This window comes from Dermacentor albipictus, chromosome 10 (assembly GCF_038994185.2).
Source record: "Dermacentor albipictus isolate Rhodes 1998 colony chromosome 10, USDA_Dalb.pri_finalv2, whole genome shotgun sequence".
Taxonomy (NCBI): domain Eukaryota; kingdom Metazoa; phylum Arthropoda; class Arachnida; order Ixodida; family Ixodidae; genus Dermacentor; species Dermacentor albipictus.
Genome location: NC_091830.1, coordinates 19014667 through 19031954, shown reverse-complemented (window position 1 = coordinate 19031954; position 17288 = coordinate 19014667). Strand labels below are relative to the sequence as shown.

General features: G+C 46.4%; 1 protein-coding gene across 4 annotated transcripts; it reads right to left on the bottom strand.

The window, feature by feature from the left end:
- Positions 1 to 670: 670 nt before the first annotated feature.
- Positions 671 to 17052, bottom strand: LOC139050264 (uncharacterized). 4 transcript variants are annotated; one of them, XM_070526465.1, is made up of 8 exons: positions 16777 to 17052; positions 11070 to 11203; positions 10487 to 10636; positions 9295 to 9558; positions 7899 to 8024; positions 6089 to 6418; positions 4741 to 4912; positions 671 to 1954 (listed from the first exon to the last, which is right to left on the bottom strand). In XM_070526465.1, the coding sequence occupies exons 2-7, from the start codon at positions 11191 to 11193 to the stop codon at positions 4797 to 4799; spliced, it is 1110 nt and encodes a 369-aa protein (XP_070382566.1). In that variant the 5' UTR covers positions 11194 to 11203; positions 16777 to 17052; the 3' UTR covers positions 671 to 1954; positions 4741 to 4796. The 4 variants fall into 4 exon arrangements, with proteins under 4 accessions (XP_070382566.1, XP_070382569.1, XP_070382568.1 ...); XM_070526468.1 differs by lacking the exon at positions 16777 to 17052 and adding an exon at positions 16654 to 16714; XM_070526467.1 differs by lacking the exon at positions 16777 to 17052 and adding an exon at positions 13432 to 13782.
- Positions 17053 to 17288: the final 236 nt, after the last annotated feature.

Here is a 17288-nt window from a genome sequence, read left to right as displayed (position 1 = left end):
TATTACATTTAAACACCGCTTTTACCCCCTGAACAACGGATTTGTGAAATTTGTTACCTGGTAATGTGCGTTCCCTGGCCCTTAACGATCTTATTTCTGCAATTGAATCTTCTATGTCGCGTTACGTACGTTATCTAGTGTTTTTTAACATTCGTGTTGATGTTCGTTCTTTGTGAATGCTTTATTGTTCAAACTCCTGATATGGCCTTTGTAGGGCTGCAGTAGGTAAATTAAATGATACCATAAGCTTTTGTTATCGCCTGGGTCGACCACTTTCTGCGACGGATGATGATAAATTAATAGAATCGAAGGAAACTATTTCTCACTTATTAAGGCCCTTGGTTATCTTTAATATTACCTTTAATAGGCTGCCCTTCAAGAATGACCGTGTCTATGGTGCAGTCGTAGCTACGGCGGAAACCGCCTTCCCCCTTGCCTTGTTTCATTCGCCCCCTTGTCACCCCTCCTGATGCGCCCTCACATATAATTATTCCTTCCGCTAAACTCCTTCTTTGGCGCCCGAAGCTGTTAGTTTAGTAACTCCAGCGCGTGATCCGCGATTAGCTAAGGTATATGTTTACGATTGAGAAAACAAATAGAGAGAAATGTTCGACCGTGCGTTTTTTCAAAGAACTATACCTTCGAAAGACATCATGGAAGCAAAGTCATTCAAAAAAAGTTTTATTAAATACACGTCGACAAGTACTTGGCGAGTTGGCTGCATGTGTTATGCGTTAATGGCAACAAAGGTACACAAAAGGAGACGCTGCAGGCTGCTGGCATATAATAACAGCTTGCAGAAGGAGGACACGCGACATTGCACGTCAACAAAACAACATGGTTGCTTTCGTGAAATCCGCCGCAACGTGGCGTTGTGAACACTTAGCAACTTGTGCGCCAGGCAGGGCAAAAAAAAAAATAAAGCATACAGCGTTAGCAAAGCAAGAAAGCGACACTTCATCACACGCGAAGCTATAGCATTAAATACATCAATCGTTCTTCTAAGGCACAGTACAATTATACATATATGTCCATCGCTTTGTGATTTGTTTCGCCTGTGGCGTTGGCGTGCCTTTCTTGAGCAGACGGTCCCGGCTGACGGAGACCAGCCCTGTTACTACGGCGGGAGTAAGCTCGAACGGTATAGGTGTCGCCACCGTACAGCACGCGTGCGGCTCGCAAGTCCTCTGATATAACGAGGACGCTGACAGTTGCGGCAAATGAGAGTCGGTGAATGCATCGCATATAGCGCATATACCTGGGAACGTTTGACAGCCTATGGATGGCGCTTTAAATAAGGATTGACGCTTTTAAATACTGCACCGCTTGATGATGGATGGTGAACACGACACAGGAAATAGAGCTTAGCGCAACAAAAGCACCGCGTATCGCGCATGTTTCTAACACTCAAATGGTATCAGTCTTTTAAAATCAGGTCGTTGCCGTTTTATCATTCAAAGTATTAAAGAACGTAACGTTCTTTGATGCATTGTGTATATGTCACGGTGTACATATGGTTTGGATGTATGCATTATCTTAGTTTTACTATTTGAGACACAGCACAGATTTCGAAAGCACAAGTAGCGTTGAGTGTTAGCTGGGCATTTGACTAAAAAAAAATTTCGTACACTCGGCATTCTCTTCCTGGGTCCTGTTTCAGTGCGATTGTGATCTTTAAGAGGAACATGGCAAGTAGAGCGGCACCACAGAATGACATCTTGTGAGGAAGGACATATCGCTGCACATTCAGCGCTCGGGGTATGGGGGAGGTGGGCAGACGTGGAGTTATGTTGGCGCAATAAATACAACCATTCATATGCAGTGGTATCAATGATGTCGGCTTGGTAAATGAGTAAATCTCAGCCGGCTTCTCAAGACGATCACCGGGCCAGATCATCCGTCCAATTGGTGTCCCGTAGGGAGAATAAAAAGAGGCGAAAGAAAGGGGTGGTATCTGCAATAGACAGGCAAAACCATGGTCAAGGTACATCGCAAACCGCAACGCTTGCTAATATCAAAGACAACGCCTTATTGCACCTTTGTGACCTGCTGTATTTACTGTCGATCACCGGTATACTTATGTATAGCAATTTTAAATGACGTTTTAACATCCTTTATGAAGTATGTTTAAATTGCAAAATATACGTCAGAGAGTAGCCTAAGCACCTGCCATGATTGCTTAATGGGTGCCGGACACGAGGTCGCGCGACCGAATCCTGGCCACGGTAGCCGCATTTCAATGGGGTTCAAGTGCGAAAACACCCGCGTGCTTAGATTTAGGTGCACGCTAAAGAACTCCAGGTGGTCCAACATATTCGTGAGTCACCCACTTCGGCGTGCCTCATTATCAGATCGGGGTTTCGGCACGTAAAACCCTATAATTTAAGTGGTCTAAGAACATTCTTTGCTTAGAAGCTCTTTGCCTTGCACCCGTCTTTAAAAATAAGTTATCAGAATCTGCAGTGAAACGCATTGCTTTTCCACTTAGCATTTTCTAAATAAGGAAAAACGTAGCAAGGAAAACTGTAATCTGCAACTACATTGCACTTCATGGCAGATTTCGAATACATGTTTCTCGAAACTGGTGTCGAACACAATGTCTTTAGGAAAATGCAACGCCTTGAGTACGGATGACTTCTATTCTGCAATTACACGTCTCAGTGATTCATTAGTGTCACAGTTAATTAACGAAAATTTCGTAATTAACATTAAATTCCGCGCAAATGGTGGTGACCGTCTCTTCTATGAAGTTGATCAGTGACAATTAAAATTTAGTCTCAATTGCGCTATCTCTATAATATGAGACAGTCATAGCAAAAACAAATGCTCATACAAAAACAAATAGGATTGAAACTTCATAATATCGCCTTGTTAACAGCAGAGATAAATCTTGGAAACTAGAACACGGCAACATAATTTTTTTTTAATTTTCCTTTAGTTCTACGAGTATATCAGCTGCAGGTTATGCATAGAACGGGCTGGTGCGAGGTCAACCCATAATGCTTATCTTCAAATGTCAGGATTGTCTTGAAAGAAAAGAGCATTTCTGTTTACTCCTTTAAACCGCTAAAAATGAAACATTCTAAAAAACCAAAGCACATGTTTTGATATAAAGAGCCTTGTCAACTAAGCGAGAACTCGGTAATGGTAAAAGCACGCAAAACCGAAACCCTCAAATGACTTTACGCTATCAAGGCATTTTTCAAAGCTCTATCTGCATTTAGTTGTCGAAAAAATTGCCAAAATGTTTTGAGTATTGCCGTAGAGACTGAAATTAACGCTTTCCGTTTCAAGTTTCACTTCGCAACAGCGACTCCAGTGACGCCAATGGGCGTCATGTGTTAAGTCTGCAAAATGTTGATTCTTTGAGTACTGTCAAACGTGATGTGATATTTCTGCACCGGCAGACACTGAACTAGCGCGGATTAGATCGCTCTCAAAACCGATGATGTGACGTGTGGGGCTGGCGCGAGAATTTTCGGGTGGAGTCCCCACTGAGGTTTCGTCTTTCCATCCATTAGAGGTTGCAAGTTCTCCACTCATAGAAACTCTAACCTATTCGATAGTCAGATGCTGCAAAGTATCAATGATTTGATATTCTTCCTTAGTGTCTGTTTTTGTACCAAGGCTGAGAAAATTTATTCGCTGTTGAATAACATAGCGGCTAAGCACGGAAGATTTCTATGTAATCACAACAACGATTCATTTGAGCAAAACCCGAAATGTAGTGATCTCTTTACCACGATCACTTCTTGCCAACAAGAAAATAAGAAATGGGCTTATATGGCATAGAATAATTTTCAAAAATATCTGGTGTAATCATTTGGTTAAAGCATTACGAACCAACACATCTTTCACAATTGTGTAGTTGAGCACAAAAAGTTCCATTAGAACGCCTTGACAGCGAAATTTAATCACTGTAATGTTACAGCTTTGTCTTCGAAACACGCAAAGCAAAAAGTCTCCGCGCACATGCATAATTATTGCAAACTTTGTTGCGAACCTTTATAACGCAGTAGGGGATGTCTAAAACTTGGCGGCTATGACGTGTTTCCGTCTCTGCAGTCACTTCTGGCATACGCAGCCGGCAAAAGCATATTCTTTGAGATCTCTTTCTATTACTCGGATACAGCGGTCGCTGGAGCATGGATTTGGGCGCCACCTATATTTGTAGAAGCCGAACGATTCGCATTGTCGCACGGTGTTTGAAGCCAGAAGAAGGAAGTTTAAACGAATCCGTGCACGATATTCATCTTTCTCATATGAGCAGAACCATCCGACAGTAGCGCCAAGACTTCATCTAGTAATTTTTCTAACAGCCCCTAAGAACGAATATCTGCACCAGCACTGGTGGCGCTGCTTTGTGAAGTTGAGTTCTACCAGAGCATAAAATACTGTTTTGGCAATAGAGGACAATGTGCTACTCAGTAGCTCGTGTGAACCCGTTGACCTCAGCATATGAATGAACAATATACTTATTATTTTTTTTCCCTTCAGCGATAACAGCCTGACAAAAAGTGTTCCTGACGCCCTGTGTTTGAGTGAACCACCACAAGATGCCGCTACCAGCTCTGTGATAACAATCTCCGTCACCAGTGTTCCGGTATTTCGTAACCTTCAATCAGTTTATGAGGACACGCTTAATCTCCCTAGCAAACAGCATAACACAATCGGCTGCGAATGCTACTTTTTCAAGGCCACACGTGCGGTAACAGGCTGAGAGAGAGAAGGCCAACTGACCCGTGTAAGGATGACAGGAAAACGCGGTGACTCGAAGAGCTCGGCACGGCTTCGTGCTAGACGACACACGGCAGCTGCGTGTATCGTAAGGAGAAGCCGTACTGGCCGTTCATGGCGTTGTCACTTGAGGCGTGGTTGCTCTTCACCTTCAACGTGAAGGGCTTGCTGTTGGCTGCAAGAAGTACAAGCGAAATGTTGATCAGGGCCCACAGTGCATTCACGATTCATTTAATTCATAAACGTATCTCAGCTAAGAGTGTAACGCCCCACAGCGATACCGAGGCTACGATGAACGCAGTAGCTCCGGATAGGTCTCCAGATTAATCTTGACAATCGGAGTTTCGTTCAAGTGAACCCCAACCTGAGTAAGCGAGCGTTTTTGCATTTCGTCTCCGCCAGATTGCGATCCGGAAACGAATGCGCGATGCTGTGCTCATTAGCTGATAGCCACATAAACTGAGCCACAACAGCAGGTATTTCGCTATAGTGGTTGTTTATGCTGTAGAAGTTTCACTGTGGGCAGCAAAACGTAAGCTCACCGAACCTTGTTAAATGGATGATTTGGTTGTGTCCATTTGTACTTGGCGCAGTTCGAAAATGCTTGATTGAAGTGCGTTAGAGGAGTGTTGTGCTTAGCTTGGCAGCCACAAGTATAACATATGCTTATTTTTGCTCACACATTCTGACCTCTGTGGTGCCGGGTTCGTAAAAATTAGCGCCTTTACGACAAGCTTATTACGTGCGCGACATCTGCACACTGGACCAGAGTAACACGAAGACCTTTTGAAATGTTTTGCCTACTACAGGTTTCTTACGAACCTACAGCTCAATTTCACCAAGAAAGCAATACGGAAACTTTGCGGGTGTCGACTCTTCCTGCTCCAGACACAATTCCACACCGCCCACTTAATGTAATTATTTCGTTCCTCATCGCCTTCAATAGTTTGGGCAAGTTTAAACATTGCAGGAAGCTACACATCTTCACGATTTTTCCCCTCTCAAGGGCTGTTTAAAGACAACCTAAGGTGAATTTTCCGCTGTGGCCACACTCGCGAGCTGTAATCTGATTGCGTAGAAGTGGCAGAACTTGCTTAGTTTCTTTTACAGGAAGATGAGCAAGAGATCAAGGCTTTAACATCTGGCATAAGTTGTTGCTGCCCTTGCAGCCAGAATGAGAGTACACGCAGACTAATATATATGTTCGAACCACATTGTTCGTAAACTTCACAAGCGAAACTATTGGTGTTGTACATGATGTCTCCATACATCATTTTCTTGAATTTTAACACGTCAGATTTTGGTCATGCATTGTAGGTTATACGCAATAAATACATGTAATACGACTTACATATGATGACGTTCTCTTCGCCGAGGCTAGTGCCGCAGAAGCGATCCTGCCCCGGACCAAGGCCCAGCGTCGAGCCCTGGTCAATGCCCACGAAGTCGTCCATGTTGCAGATGGTGCCGTTAGCACCCCGGTCGATTGGCTTGCCCCACGAGAAGGACGAGTTGGACTCGGTCTCCCACTTGATGGAGCAGTAGTTCTCCTCCATGCGGATACAGATGGAGTATCGGAGGTTGCTCAGGTAACGGACCCTGTGCTCGACCATGGGTCCGTAGTTGAAGCTCCGCACGATGGCGCTAGGGCTTCGGTAGTACAGCAGGCAACCAGCAGGAGCTGCAAGGACGAAAGCCAAAGCGATGTCAGGGCTGATGCTTTTAGTGATCGCGGTGACTGCGGAATTATGAAGGATCATATGCCATGATCACTGGGAAACAAGCTTAGTACATCTCTACGAATTCTTTAAAGACATGCATCAGAAATAATGCCAGCTGTTAACGCAGAACTCCTGAAGCCCCTCACGGATTCTAAAACGGATTCTTTAGCTCACGCTGGAATTTTCGCAGTTACCACCCCATCATGAGCTCAAGTTACACAGAGAAGCAACAGAAACTGTGAAGGGCTCTCTGCATTGGGTGCTGTTTGACCAAAACTGAAAGTCATGTACACGCGTGTTTCCTTGGCATTGCTGCGGGGCAATTTAAATAAAACTAGGTAACTTTGTCGCCAGGTCCAAGCATGTGCGTGCAGGCGCACATTTCCTTTGCCGGACAATGTGATTAACGGACAGCTCATGCATTTGTCCCCCTCATGCATCACTTGGAAGTACTTGGAAGTGCATCACTTAGATTTGATTGTACTTGTCTTTTTCTACACTGTCCCGTTCTGCGAGCACTGTTGGTTGAAAGAGCAAGCTCGATGTTTTCTTTATGCACATAGATCTGAACAAAGATTAATAGTACATTGTCCTGGGAACCTCGATCATACCCACGAAATGCATGACTAACAGTTGCGTAGTTATTGCCCTAAATTTTAAAGAAATCGACATGTCCACTAACGATCTTTACTCTCGAACGAGTTATTTGTGCTGGCATTTTCACTTGTCGCCAACAGCTACCAGTGCGGAAGCAGTAGCGCTGGTATCGACATTTTGTGAAGCTATCTTTAAACTAAGTTTGCCGGACTCTTGTTGCCATGAGTGATTGTGTCCAGTTTCCTGGTTGAGCGGCAATGGAATTCAAGCCAAAATCCCTCTCAGGCTGTTTGTGAACACTGCTGTCAGGCCGAGAAGACAGTTGTCAAAGTTAGTAAAGCTGCTTAGAGTGCTTTTGATACCGAATTCTTATCACATAGCACTGATCTATGCAATGGGCTATCCATAATGGTAAATTAAAAATCACTTCAGATGATTATCTCGACGTTCCAGAGCATCCAACTTGAGCTTTTAGGGAAAATCTTAACTCCAAACACAGGATGCACAAGGTTTGCGCAATGCTGTCCTCACAGTGCTAATACCTATGTGTTCCGTAATCCGGATGCAACAATACGACTTTGTCATATATTTTGCATTGTTCATCGTTGAAAGAGATTTTTAATGTTATCAAACCCGAAGGGCAATGACAAAAGTTTGTTCCAAATCCGAAGTTGACCATAATTGAAATAGTTCATAAAAATGAGACTAATAATAAGGAGACACAGAAACCAAACTCAAATACCTCTAGGGTCTCAGTAATTGTTTTTTGCAGAGAAAGTAGTGGTGGAAGGATGAAAGGGAAATGGAGGTGGGTTTATGCATGTTTGCTCTTCGCCAACTTACCTATGTCGAGGCTGTTGCACTGTACCATGCTGATCTTGATGCGCCATCTTCTAGTCATCTTGTCCCCGTTACTGACTACGCTTAGCACGACAGGATTCCCCGAACTTCTGCCCATGTCCACGTACACTGCAGGGAAGAGTGAAACGCTCTGTTAACCGTACACGCATTCACCAAAGGAAAGACAGTTATAAATTTGTCTACACTTAATTTGTAACCAGTGGTCAGTTATAACGCCATGTTAAGTTCCGCCCGTTTAAAGGCTTATTACAACTTCCTTCTAAGAGGGCGTAACTGTCACAAAGTTTTGTCTGTGTGGTTTTGAACATGCAAAACCAAAGCAACATGTACGAATGAGTGAGTGTACCTTTTTATGGTGACATTAATTTCTGAGCCAGTTTAGATGGAATCATTCTTCGCGTGCGCTTATGTGGTTCGTAAAAAAATGTTAGCAAGAACGATCTATCGCGTTTTGGGGCTATGATAGCAATCTCCTATTGAAGGAGCATGATTCCAATCACGGCTGATGATATAACAGCAGAGGTAAAGTCATGGGAAAGTTTACTGAGTTATTGAACTGTTGCACACGTGATGCCCTGCAGCTTCGGTGACAATGCACTACGAAAGGGCCTTATGGGATGACATTTCCACCAAGCCAGCGGAAGTTAATTCGAGGTCATTGAAAATTATACTTCGCCACATCTTCGGCCACTAGAGGAGCACCTCCTGTGTTGGATAAACGAAAAAGCTTGATTTTTTCAAACTGAAGGGATGAGACAAATTATGCAGGCACTTTCGTAAATGCACGTGCCTCCTGTGTGCTTTCTGGTTATTTTGCATGTCGTATTATGAAGCGCACGTTGTTTTCGCTGGATTTTTTATTGTTAATCACTTATGGCTTTGTACAGAAGTGAAAATTTCTTGAATGTTGTCGACTCTTTAGCGAAATAGTCATGTCTGAAAAGATTGTACGATTGACTCGAATACTGTGGCATTTACTCCAATGTTCGTGAGCACAAGCGATTCATTTGAAATGTGCGTTGGTACAGCCGCAGTACTTGACCCCTGAGATGAGATTCGTTGACCGACGATTATGCTCGGCGATATAATTGTGACCTGTGTGTCGCTTGTCTTTCTGGACATAACTTAGACTCTCGACTCGCAATTTCTACAGCATTTTCTTCCTCACCGACACCACAACGTGACAGTGTCTCTGACGTAACACTTGGAGCCGTATGCCTGGCAGTCAATCGGGCAAAGATCTCCAGTAGTTCCTTTAAGCAAGCATCTCTCGATCTCCAGCCGAAAGCGATGTCACTCGAAAACGCTTGAAGAAATCAGAACGCGTTGGTGCTCGAAGCGTGAACGTCACCGTTTGTCTTTCAGGAAACCCACTCACAGTGCAGTCCCGCGTTCTCTCCGCAGAGAATGGGCAGGCGCTCCCCGACCGTCGTTCGGACCATGAACGAGTCGGTGATGCACTGTCCGTTCTCGTCGGGCTGGGCCAGGCTGAACTCGAGGAAGTCGAGCCGCAGCTGGCACACGTTGTTCTGCTTCTCGATTGTCACCTGGCAGGTGTCCGTGCCGTTCTCGCCGTTCGGGTAGTTGGGGTTCACGAACTCCGTTTCGTTGTCGCTCGTGGACTTGCCGCACGTGAAGCTCACTGTGGACCATTTAACGGGAATGTCAAGTGGATCCGCCCAATATAGTGCATGCGTACATTTCGGCATAGGTTGATAGCGGTCTAGTGCATAAAGAAAAGTTAACGTTGCTCGAAATGACAAACTGTACAAGATGAATTGTACGCATCGCCGTTACTTGCATAGCATTTCATTAAATACTTTACTAAAGCTTCGCTTCATATCGATTCCAATGTGGGAGTTGGATCAGCATAATTATCTGCGTTTGTTCGTTTTACCGCTTATAACGCTGGTTTAGCGGGGTTATGCTGCGGAGTTTCTAAAACCCTTGCCATTACCGATCCCCTTTGATACATAGATTGGTAACGTATGAAAAAGAAAGGTGCGAAGTATATCTTCAAGAAGAGCCGGACATTATTACATATTCAGGCTGGTTTTCATTCCTGTGGTCCCATGGAGCAACTATGAAAAGCGATGCTTGCTTCAGACTTTACTACACTTGTTTAGTCACGCGCCGTTGTGACCATATACAAAAGTTCAGCCATCTCGAGTGATCGAAACGTTAAACTGTTTTTCCTCTTTTCAGTTACGCGTTGCTGTTATTCTCGGTTTTAGATCCGTTGATGTGGAAAGACTTATGTAGAACTCAATTTCTCTATGTTCCACAGGGAAAGCAAACTCCTTAATGGAAATACATAAATCAATGAAATGCGACAATGAAGATAATCATAGTATATACAAGGATGCCACGACGGAGAGTTCAATTAACATCTTTAGTCGCCACTATGCGAATGCGCGATACATTTGGCAGTGCTTAACCAATGTTGCTGAACTTGGATGGCAGTTCTCTTTTTAGGAGTACGTCATTCTGCGTTGCTATATTTTTCAATACTCTACAATTAGTTTCACATTTAATAATGACAGATGTACTAGGGATAGGCTGTCGCTTACCGTAACAGCAAACTCCGAAGCCGTTGGCGCATCTGTTGACTTCCGTTCCTTTCCGGTCAATGCAGTCCTGTTCGCTGACACATGTTCCATTCTGGTTGTTGCGACCTTCACACGGCTGGTTTTGGTAACGCAGCAGGTTGATAATGCCAGCTAAAGAAAACGTGTACGTGGCAAAATGCTCAATTTATACTACACTGTGAAGAGATTTTTCATCGTGCACAGTTCACGCGTGTGAAAAAAACAGTGGTAAGCTCACGAGCTTCAACAAAGATCAGCTCGGTGGGTCAATTTTGCTAGACAAGACACTGAAGAAGCCAGGGCAACTCTGTTTTCAACAAGCACTCAGTGTATTAAGTTTATCAAGATGAAAAACGTCTAAATATCTTTGATTAACTGTAGCGTGGCGGACTTGAAAAAATTCTGATCTGGCCATCGCGGACATTCGAAAACAATAGGAAAATTTTGGAAAGTCATCTTCATTATGCAATATCATGCCAATTTCTTAAGTTGCCAGTATGCTTAGCACATTGTTTTGCATTTTTATGTCGTACAATGACGTAGCTTCGGAAAGTAGCCTTCTTACTTATACTTTGAGGTCTTCCCGGTCGACTGGGAGGCAGCTGCCCGCCGAAGATTCCCTGGCCAACTGCTGAGGCCAGCAGTGTGGCCAGGACTGTGAGAACAATTATGCCATTGCGAGAATTCATTGTGTGGCACCTGGAACGGAAAAAAAAAGTTGCTAGCCGTTGCACAAATCACGGAGGCACTGTGTCTTCGCGAAATTTCACGGCCACGAGATGACCATGACATGACAGTACTAAAGAGGTGCCTGTTTCAGCGCAAATCGGTTACTAAGTGATTTGGTTTTCTAACGGCGTTGTAGTAATCAGTGTACGTTTCACTGTTTCTGAAGCTAAACCTAATGATTTGTAGCCTACACGGAAAAAAACCAGCGTGTAGTGTGTACTGATAAAGACAATATCACATTTTCATTATCTCTAGTATGAAGGCTCTGTATCTGCACGTGTAACTCGGAAGAGATAGAACGTGACAGTGTGTGCGCTTGAGTATTCTTCCGTTTAGTAATCGGGAAGTTTGTGCTGACGAAGCTGGTCAGCGTAGACGCATGTTTCGCGCAACATGTGGTTGGAAGGAGTCTAGAAGAACAATAATGGCTGTGACAGAAGCATTGGAGGCGCACCGGCTAATATCGATATTACTGATGCCGTGCTACCAATGTGCAAGTATACCACGCTGACCACACTCTTTTAGCCGCACAAATTGCATCTCGGCTTTAACACCTTAGTTTGGGTAGAGGCTGCGCAGTGACTTGCATGATATTTGAGAACTCTGCCACAATAGCGTAGTACTTGGTAGCATGCTCCGCTCGAAAAGAACTAAAATTTTGTCATTTTACCATAGTTAAATGACAATTTGAGTGGTAGTTTGCTGTTGAAAATCAAGAAAAGTGTGTTATACTGTCACATTATCAGAGCTGCTCGATGCAGTTACTGCATTTCCATGTCAAGAAATACGAGGTGAAAGTGTTAAAAAAGGAGGCTACTGGCTAACAATTTCTTAATTTTTGTTTTTCATCTGCACAGTTTCACTCCAAGACTTCCCTCGTGGTACATACTGCCGATAACTGATATTTTGACAATTTGTTAGCGAATATAGGGAAGTTAAAACTGAGAAAAAGAGGAAGTGTCTGTTCCTTCCAACATTCTTTTGAAAGTTTTGTAATTTTTAGACACATTGCCAAAGATTCGACCTCGTCTAGAAGAAGACACCGGGCAAAGAACAAACTTTGACAAAACACGATTCTGCTATAGAGGTCCCATTGGATCTTACGCGACGTTTAGCAAATCAAAGCGTGAAATCGGAACTTGGCTACCCAATACCTTCCTCGGTCTCCTCATTACGTGACAAATGGTCTCTTAAGATGTTTCCGAACCATCGACATGGTTTCGTAACACGATACCAATGCCTAACCGTTAACTGCCTTTCACTCGTGTTATGATAAGTGTCCACCAGATTGCAAATGCCAAGATAATTGCGCATGGGAGTGGAGACTCCAATGAATGCTACCTTCGCCAGGCGCTGCCTCATCGGCGAGGGACCTTGACATCTCTGGCAGGACTTCCGTCCGAACGCAATCTACTGCCTAATGAGACACGAGCAATTTGCTCCCCCTACGGCCGGAGCTGACCTTGTGTTGCAACGACGTTCGACTGAGAGAAAAAAAAATATGAAAGCAAAAACGCAACCCCTAGCTCCGAATCGTTGACTGGGGATGACCAAGGCGCTTTGGTCAAGAAGAGAACGGTAAGGGGCAACGTACCGAGGGCCTTGGGCGCAGTGCACCGTCCGGAGCGCTCAAGGTCGTGTCGTCGCGATATCCTGGGTAGCGCGTGCAGCGAGGATTCTACTACCGTCGTCGTCTGACAAGGTTGAATCGCCGGCGTGCTGCTGGCGGGCGACTGGTGCCGGGTCCGCCACTATAGGGATGCGAGGAGGAGCGGCCATCCGGTATACCTGTTGCCGAACCTGCTTCCTCTCCGGGCCATCGGCGAGCGGAGCCGATCTGGCCATCGCGCTGGGAACCGGACTTCCCCGTAATTCGGGTCACCCGCCATCCACACATACCCCCCCCCCCCCACCCCCACGGGCTCCTCTCCAGCGGCCGGTTCGGTTGTGCCGCCGGGCGGGCCTAGGCTCACCGTTAAGCAAACAATGAGTGCCCTTCCTTTCCTCGCTCTCCCATTAATGAGAAGCGTTGTGAGAGCTGAACCACCACTATGTCCCATTGGAGAGCAAGGGCCGGTTATTGTGGATGGGGACGCCAGAGGATGAGGAGAAGCGATGGGGCGAAGGAAGGCGACTCTTACGTGTCTTCAACAGACACGCTCCTATCTCTGGAGGAGGCTAACCGGCGAGGTGCTCACCTATCTCGAAAGTGTAGTCCTACGGCGGCGGCTTGTGCTGCTCAGTCCTGTGGACCGCCGTCTTGTTCGCGGTGCACTGCCGTGCACTGGCGTCGGCGGCAGGAGCAGAGGGAGCGCAGTGCGCCACACACAAGCACACACCGCTGGCAGCTCTCGCGAATCCCGGACTGGCGATCTGTCAGCCGATGGCAATGCCTTAAAAGATGTGCATGTGCAGAACGAGCAGCAGCCCTGCCCGCCAGACCCGCCGCCGGAGGAACCCGGAAGCGAGCAGTGCCACCCCTCCTTTCAGTTGGCGGGGTGACGGAGCCGCAGCACCGGGCAGCAGGCCGTTGGCAGGAACAGTCCTATCGCTCCTCTTACCTCCTCGCCCACTTACATAACATCTTGAACTTGGAAGGAAGAGGCGTCGGCGGCAGGGGTCACACCATCGCGGTGGATAGTAAGCTCGATGAGGGAGGGGGAGAGTTGAGGGGTTGGGGAGGGAGGGGGTGTGACTCTCCAGACACCCCCCTTTCTTTCACCCCCCTTCCCGACTACCCCCTCGCAGAAGAGGCTGTGTAGTTCCTGGGTGTTCCGTTTCCTCTCCTCCGCCCCCCCTCCCCCAGATCTTACGTCACGGGGACATTGACCTTGTTGCGGGGTAACAGGTAGGTACACACAGACGCACACACGCGGAGGGGAACGAGGTCTGGTTCAGCTCATGCCTGAGACGTCCTTTCCTCCTCAGAAGGCCGGTCTCTCCTACCATCCGCTGTATGACAGAGGAGGAAGCGCAACGCTCTTTTTTTCTTCAGGCGGAGGCTTGTAGGTCCACGAGCTGCTGCGTAATCGAAGAGCGGAGGAAGGGCCCCCTCCTTCTTTCTTCCCCCAGACTCGGCTAGTCGGGGCAGACAAGCATCTTTTTGTGTATTGTTGCCGTTTCCACTTCGACCTCCACCATCCCATCCCCTCTTGCTCTGCTGAAGACGCTAGCACTTTTGTGTGTTTACTTCGTTTATGTTTAACGGTGCCTTGCACTGTCCGCGCTGGTAGTGCTTCGCCCTCCAAACTGCCAAAAGAGGGGCGTTTGTGGAGGAAAGAAGGTCGGAGGGAAGGGCATCTGAACACGTGCAGACCGATCCCCCGCAGTGGACGATGACGAACGAAGCACGGAGCGGACGGACGGGCGGCGGCTGTGTGCGTGTGTCCGCAGGGGTCTTCCATCACAACCGTGGGAGTTGAACGTTCGATTGTAAGAAGAAAAAGAGAGATAGATAAAAAGAAAGAATGGTCTCTCCTTCTTCTCTAACATAGAAGCTGCAAGAAGCTCTGGGATGCCGGGAGAGGGAGCAAGGGTGAGCGAGCAGCAAACAAAAAAAAAGCGGCACACAACTTCTTGTGGGATGACCAGCTTGCAAGGACGCGACTGGCAGCCCACCGGCCACAAAAACGCCCCGTCCTCCAGAGACTCTCTACGAAAAGGAGCTAAAAAAACAAAATGCATTCGGCGGGGACCCGACCGTTTGTGTTCGTTCCTACTAGCATGCTTCTTCGGTCTGACACAATGCGACAAGTTGGGAATCGGGGCCGTTTTTCCGGCCGCTTGCGTCACACTTTGGGTAACGGTGCTCCACAGATCCTGCTTCTTCTTTTTTTTTTTCTGGACGAACGGAGGAGGAAAAAGGACGAGACGCAGAGAAGTGCGCAGCCAGTGAGGAAGATAAATGAATCGACAGTGGTGCTGGAGCATCGTACACCGACCAATTCGATGCTGTAGTGTGATACTCTGTTCTATTTTTATCGTTCCTCCGGGCTGGGTAACGCTGGAGTTGGCATGAATGGCTCTTTTGTACGTGCCACTTCTCGGGAGTTGCCCTGGCGACCGCTAGTCTGGAATCACCACATCTTCCCTGGCGGGAATTTAGTTAGACAGACAATGTTTCTTGCATGAATAATGCAGCTGCTCTATATCTTATGTGCTATTGGAAGGGATGTGACTTCTCACAGGTAAACAATGATAGATGATGGCTTCAGTGAGGAAGGCTTCAAAAACAGCTGGCCTCAACTGGAACATTGGTAGGAAGATTACTGTTTGTGTATCAGTTACATAACAGCTGTTTGTGTGCCAGGTGTGTCTTGAAGAAAAGAAAGAAAATGCACGTGCTAATGAAAAGTCCTCCCAGTTACTTAGAGGTTTTTAAACTGCGTGGTTCAATGATTTTAAAGAATAAGTTGAAGTCGTTACAAGCACTAAATTTTGGTCAGTTGCTTAGCATATAGTGTATAGAAAGGGCAGCACACTACTGGAGAGCTTAGTAGTACATTGTATCTACGTGTGCCTATCATGGTTTTCTAACTTTCTTCAATCTCACCACAATGAAGTAGTAAGGTTTACATAAGCAAGAACGCAAAAAGAAGAATGCAATATAAAAAACAAGTCGTGACTAAATGCAACACAAGGCTTAAATGTTGCCCGATGCTTGATGAAAGGTTTGAATTTACTGGACAGCATTGATCGCAGCTAAATGATGACAATGCGCAATCAGTGATGATCACTGACCTTTGTTAATTCGTAGTTCGGGGGAATGAAAGCACAATGGGATGGCACATCAGAATGGGGCCTGCTATAACTAACTGGCCTTGACAATTTCTCGGCGTACAAAGCTGCTGTAGATCGTTTGGCCAACTTTAAGAAATTTTCCTATAAGAAAAAAACAAGAATGCGTGTTCACCTTTCCCGATTGTCAAAGCATTCCGCAGTCAGTTAGTTACCCTCCGGGCACAAAATAAGCTTCTTTGCTTGTTTATGCTGCAAGCTTACGAGAGACAGGGACCATTCGGTGCCTGAGACCATAATGGAAGCCTAGCAAACATCATGTTAGCCTTGTAACGACATAAAGTTTGTCAATTTATGGTTAACGTTACTGTCAAATCCTTGTTACTTCTAGATGACATAGCCCTCCTTTGGGCCGCAAATGTTTTCATACTACGCCTGCTTAACAAGACGTGATGTCGGTGAGTGAGCTTAGTCAGCCGTTATCAGGCTTGTATTTTCATAAGATATCTCAGGTAATATCACGCCCCTTGTTAGGCATGCACCAGCGCGTGAAAAGCACGTCCCAAAAGCAGCAGCTCTTCCTGCTTGCTTGACATGGTGTAACCTTTCGCGGCCTGTTCTGCGAAAGCAGCATTTTACAGCCCAGAAAGGCATCTAAACGCTTCTAGGTTGGCAGAACATACCAGGACAACGTGTCAAGCACGAATCGGGGAAGAACTTATGCGTGAGGATCCAAGGAAGTGGCTCCTCTTCTTTATGTTTCATCGCGCGACGGGACATTCCAATAAGCCAAGCGCGTAGCGTACCACGTCTCGCTCGACCCGTGGGCAAATTTGCATTTCCTTCCTGCCTGGAAGCCGACGGATTAAGAAGCGAAAGAAGCAAGACGCCGCGCCCGGGCCGGGTGCACAAGCCTGCTTCGCTCGGGGTCCTCGGCGGTCTTGAGCGTGGAGGTACACGTCAGGGTCACGGACTCTGTGAACTCGGGAGTCACGCTTGGCCTGCCTGGGTGATTGCTGCGTCGGGGGCTCACGCCCAGGAAGCGTTCCGTGGGCGTCTGCCAGTGTTCTTGCCAGTCCTGCTTCGGCCCTTACTCTGCACTCCCAGAAATATTTCTCTCCTCATGCTCCCAGCCAGGCAACACCTGCTGCTTGCCGCCGCCGCGGCCAGCGACGACTGCATGTCATTACGTGAGCGCGAGACGACCCTGAGGCGAACGACTTCCTGAACGTGCTTCCTGCACGCTCATTTTTTATGGATCCTCCCCAACCTTGCGTTTGCTTTCTTTCTGTTTCTTTCCCTCTCAAAGCTCCAGGAG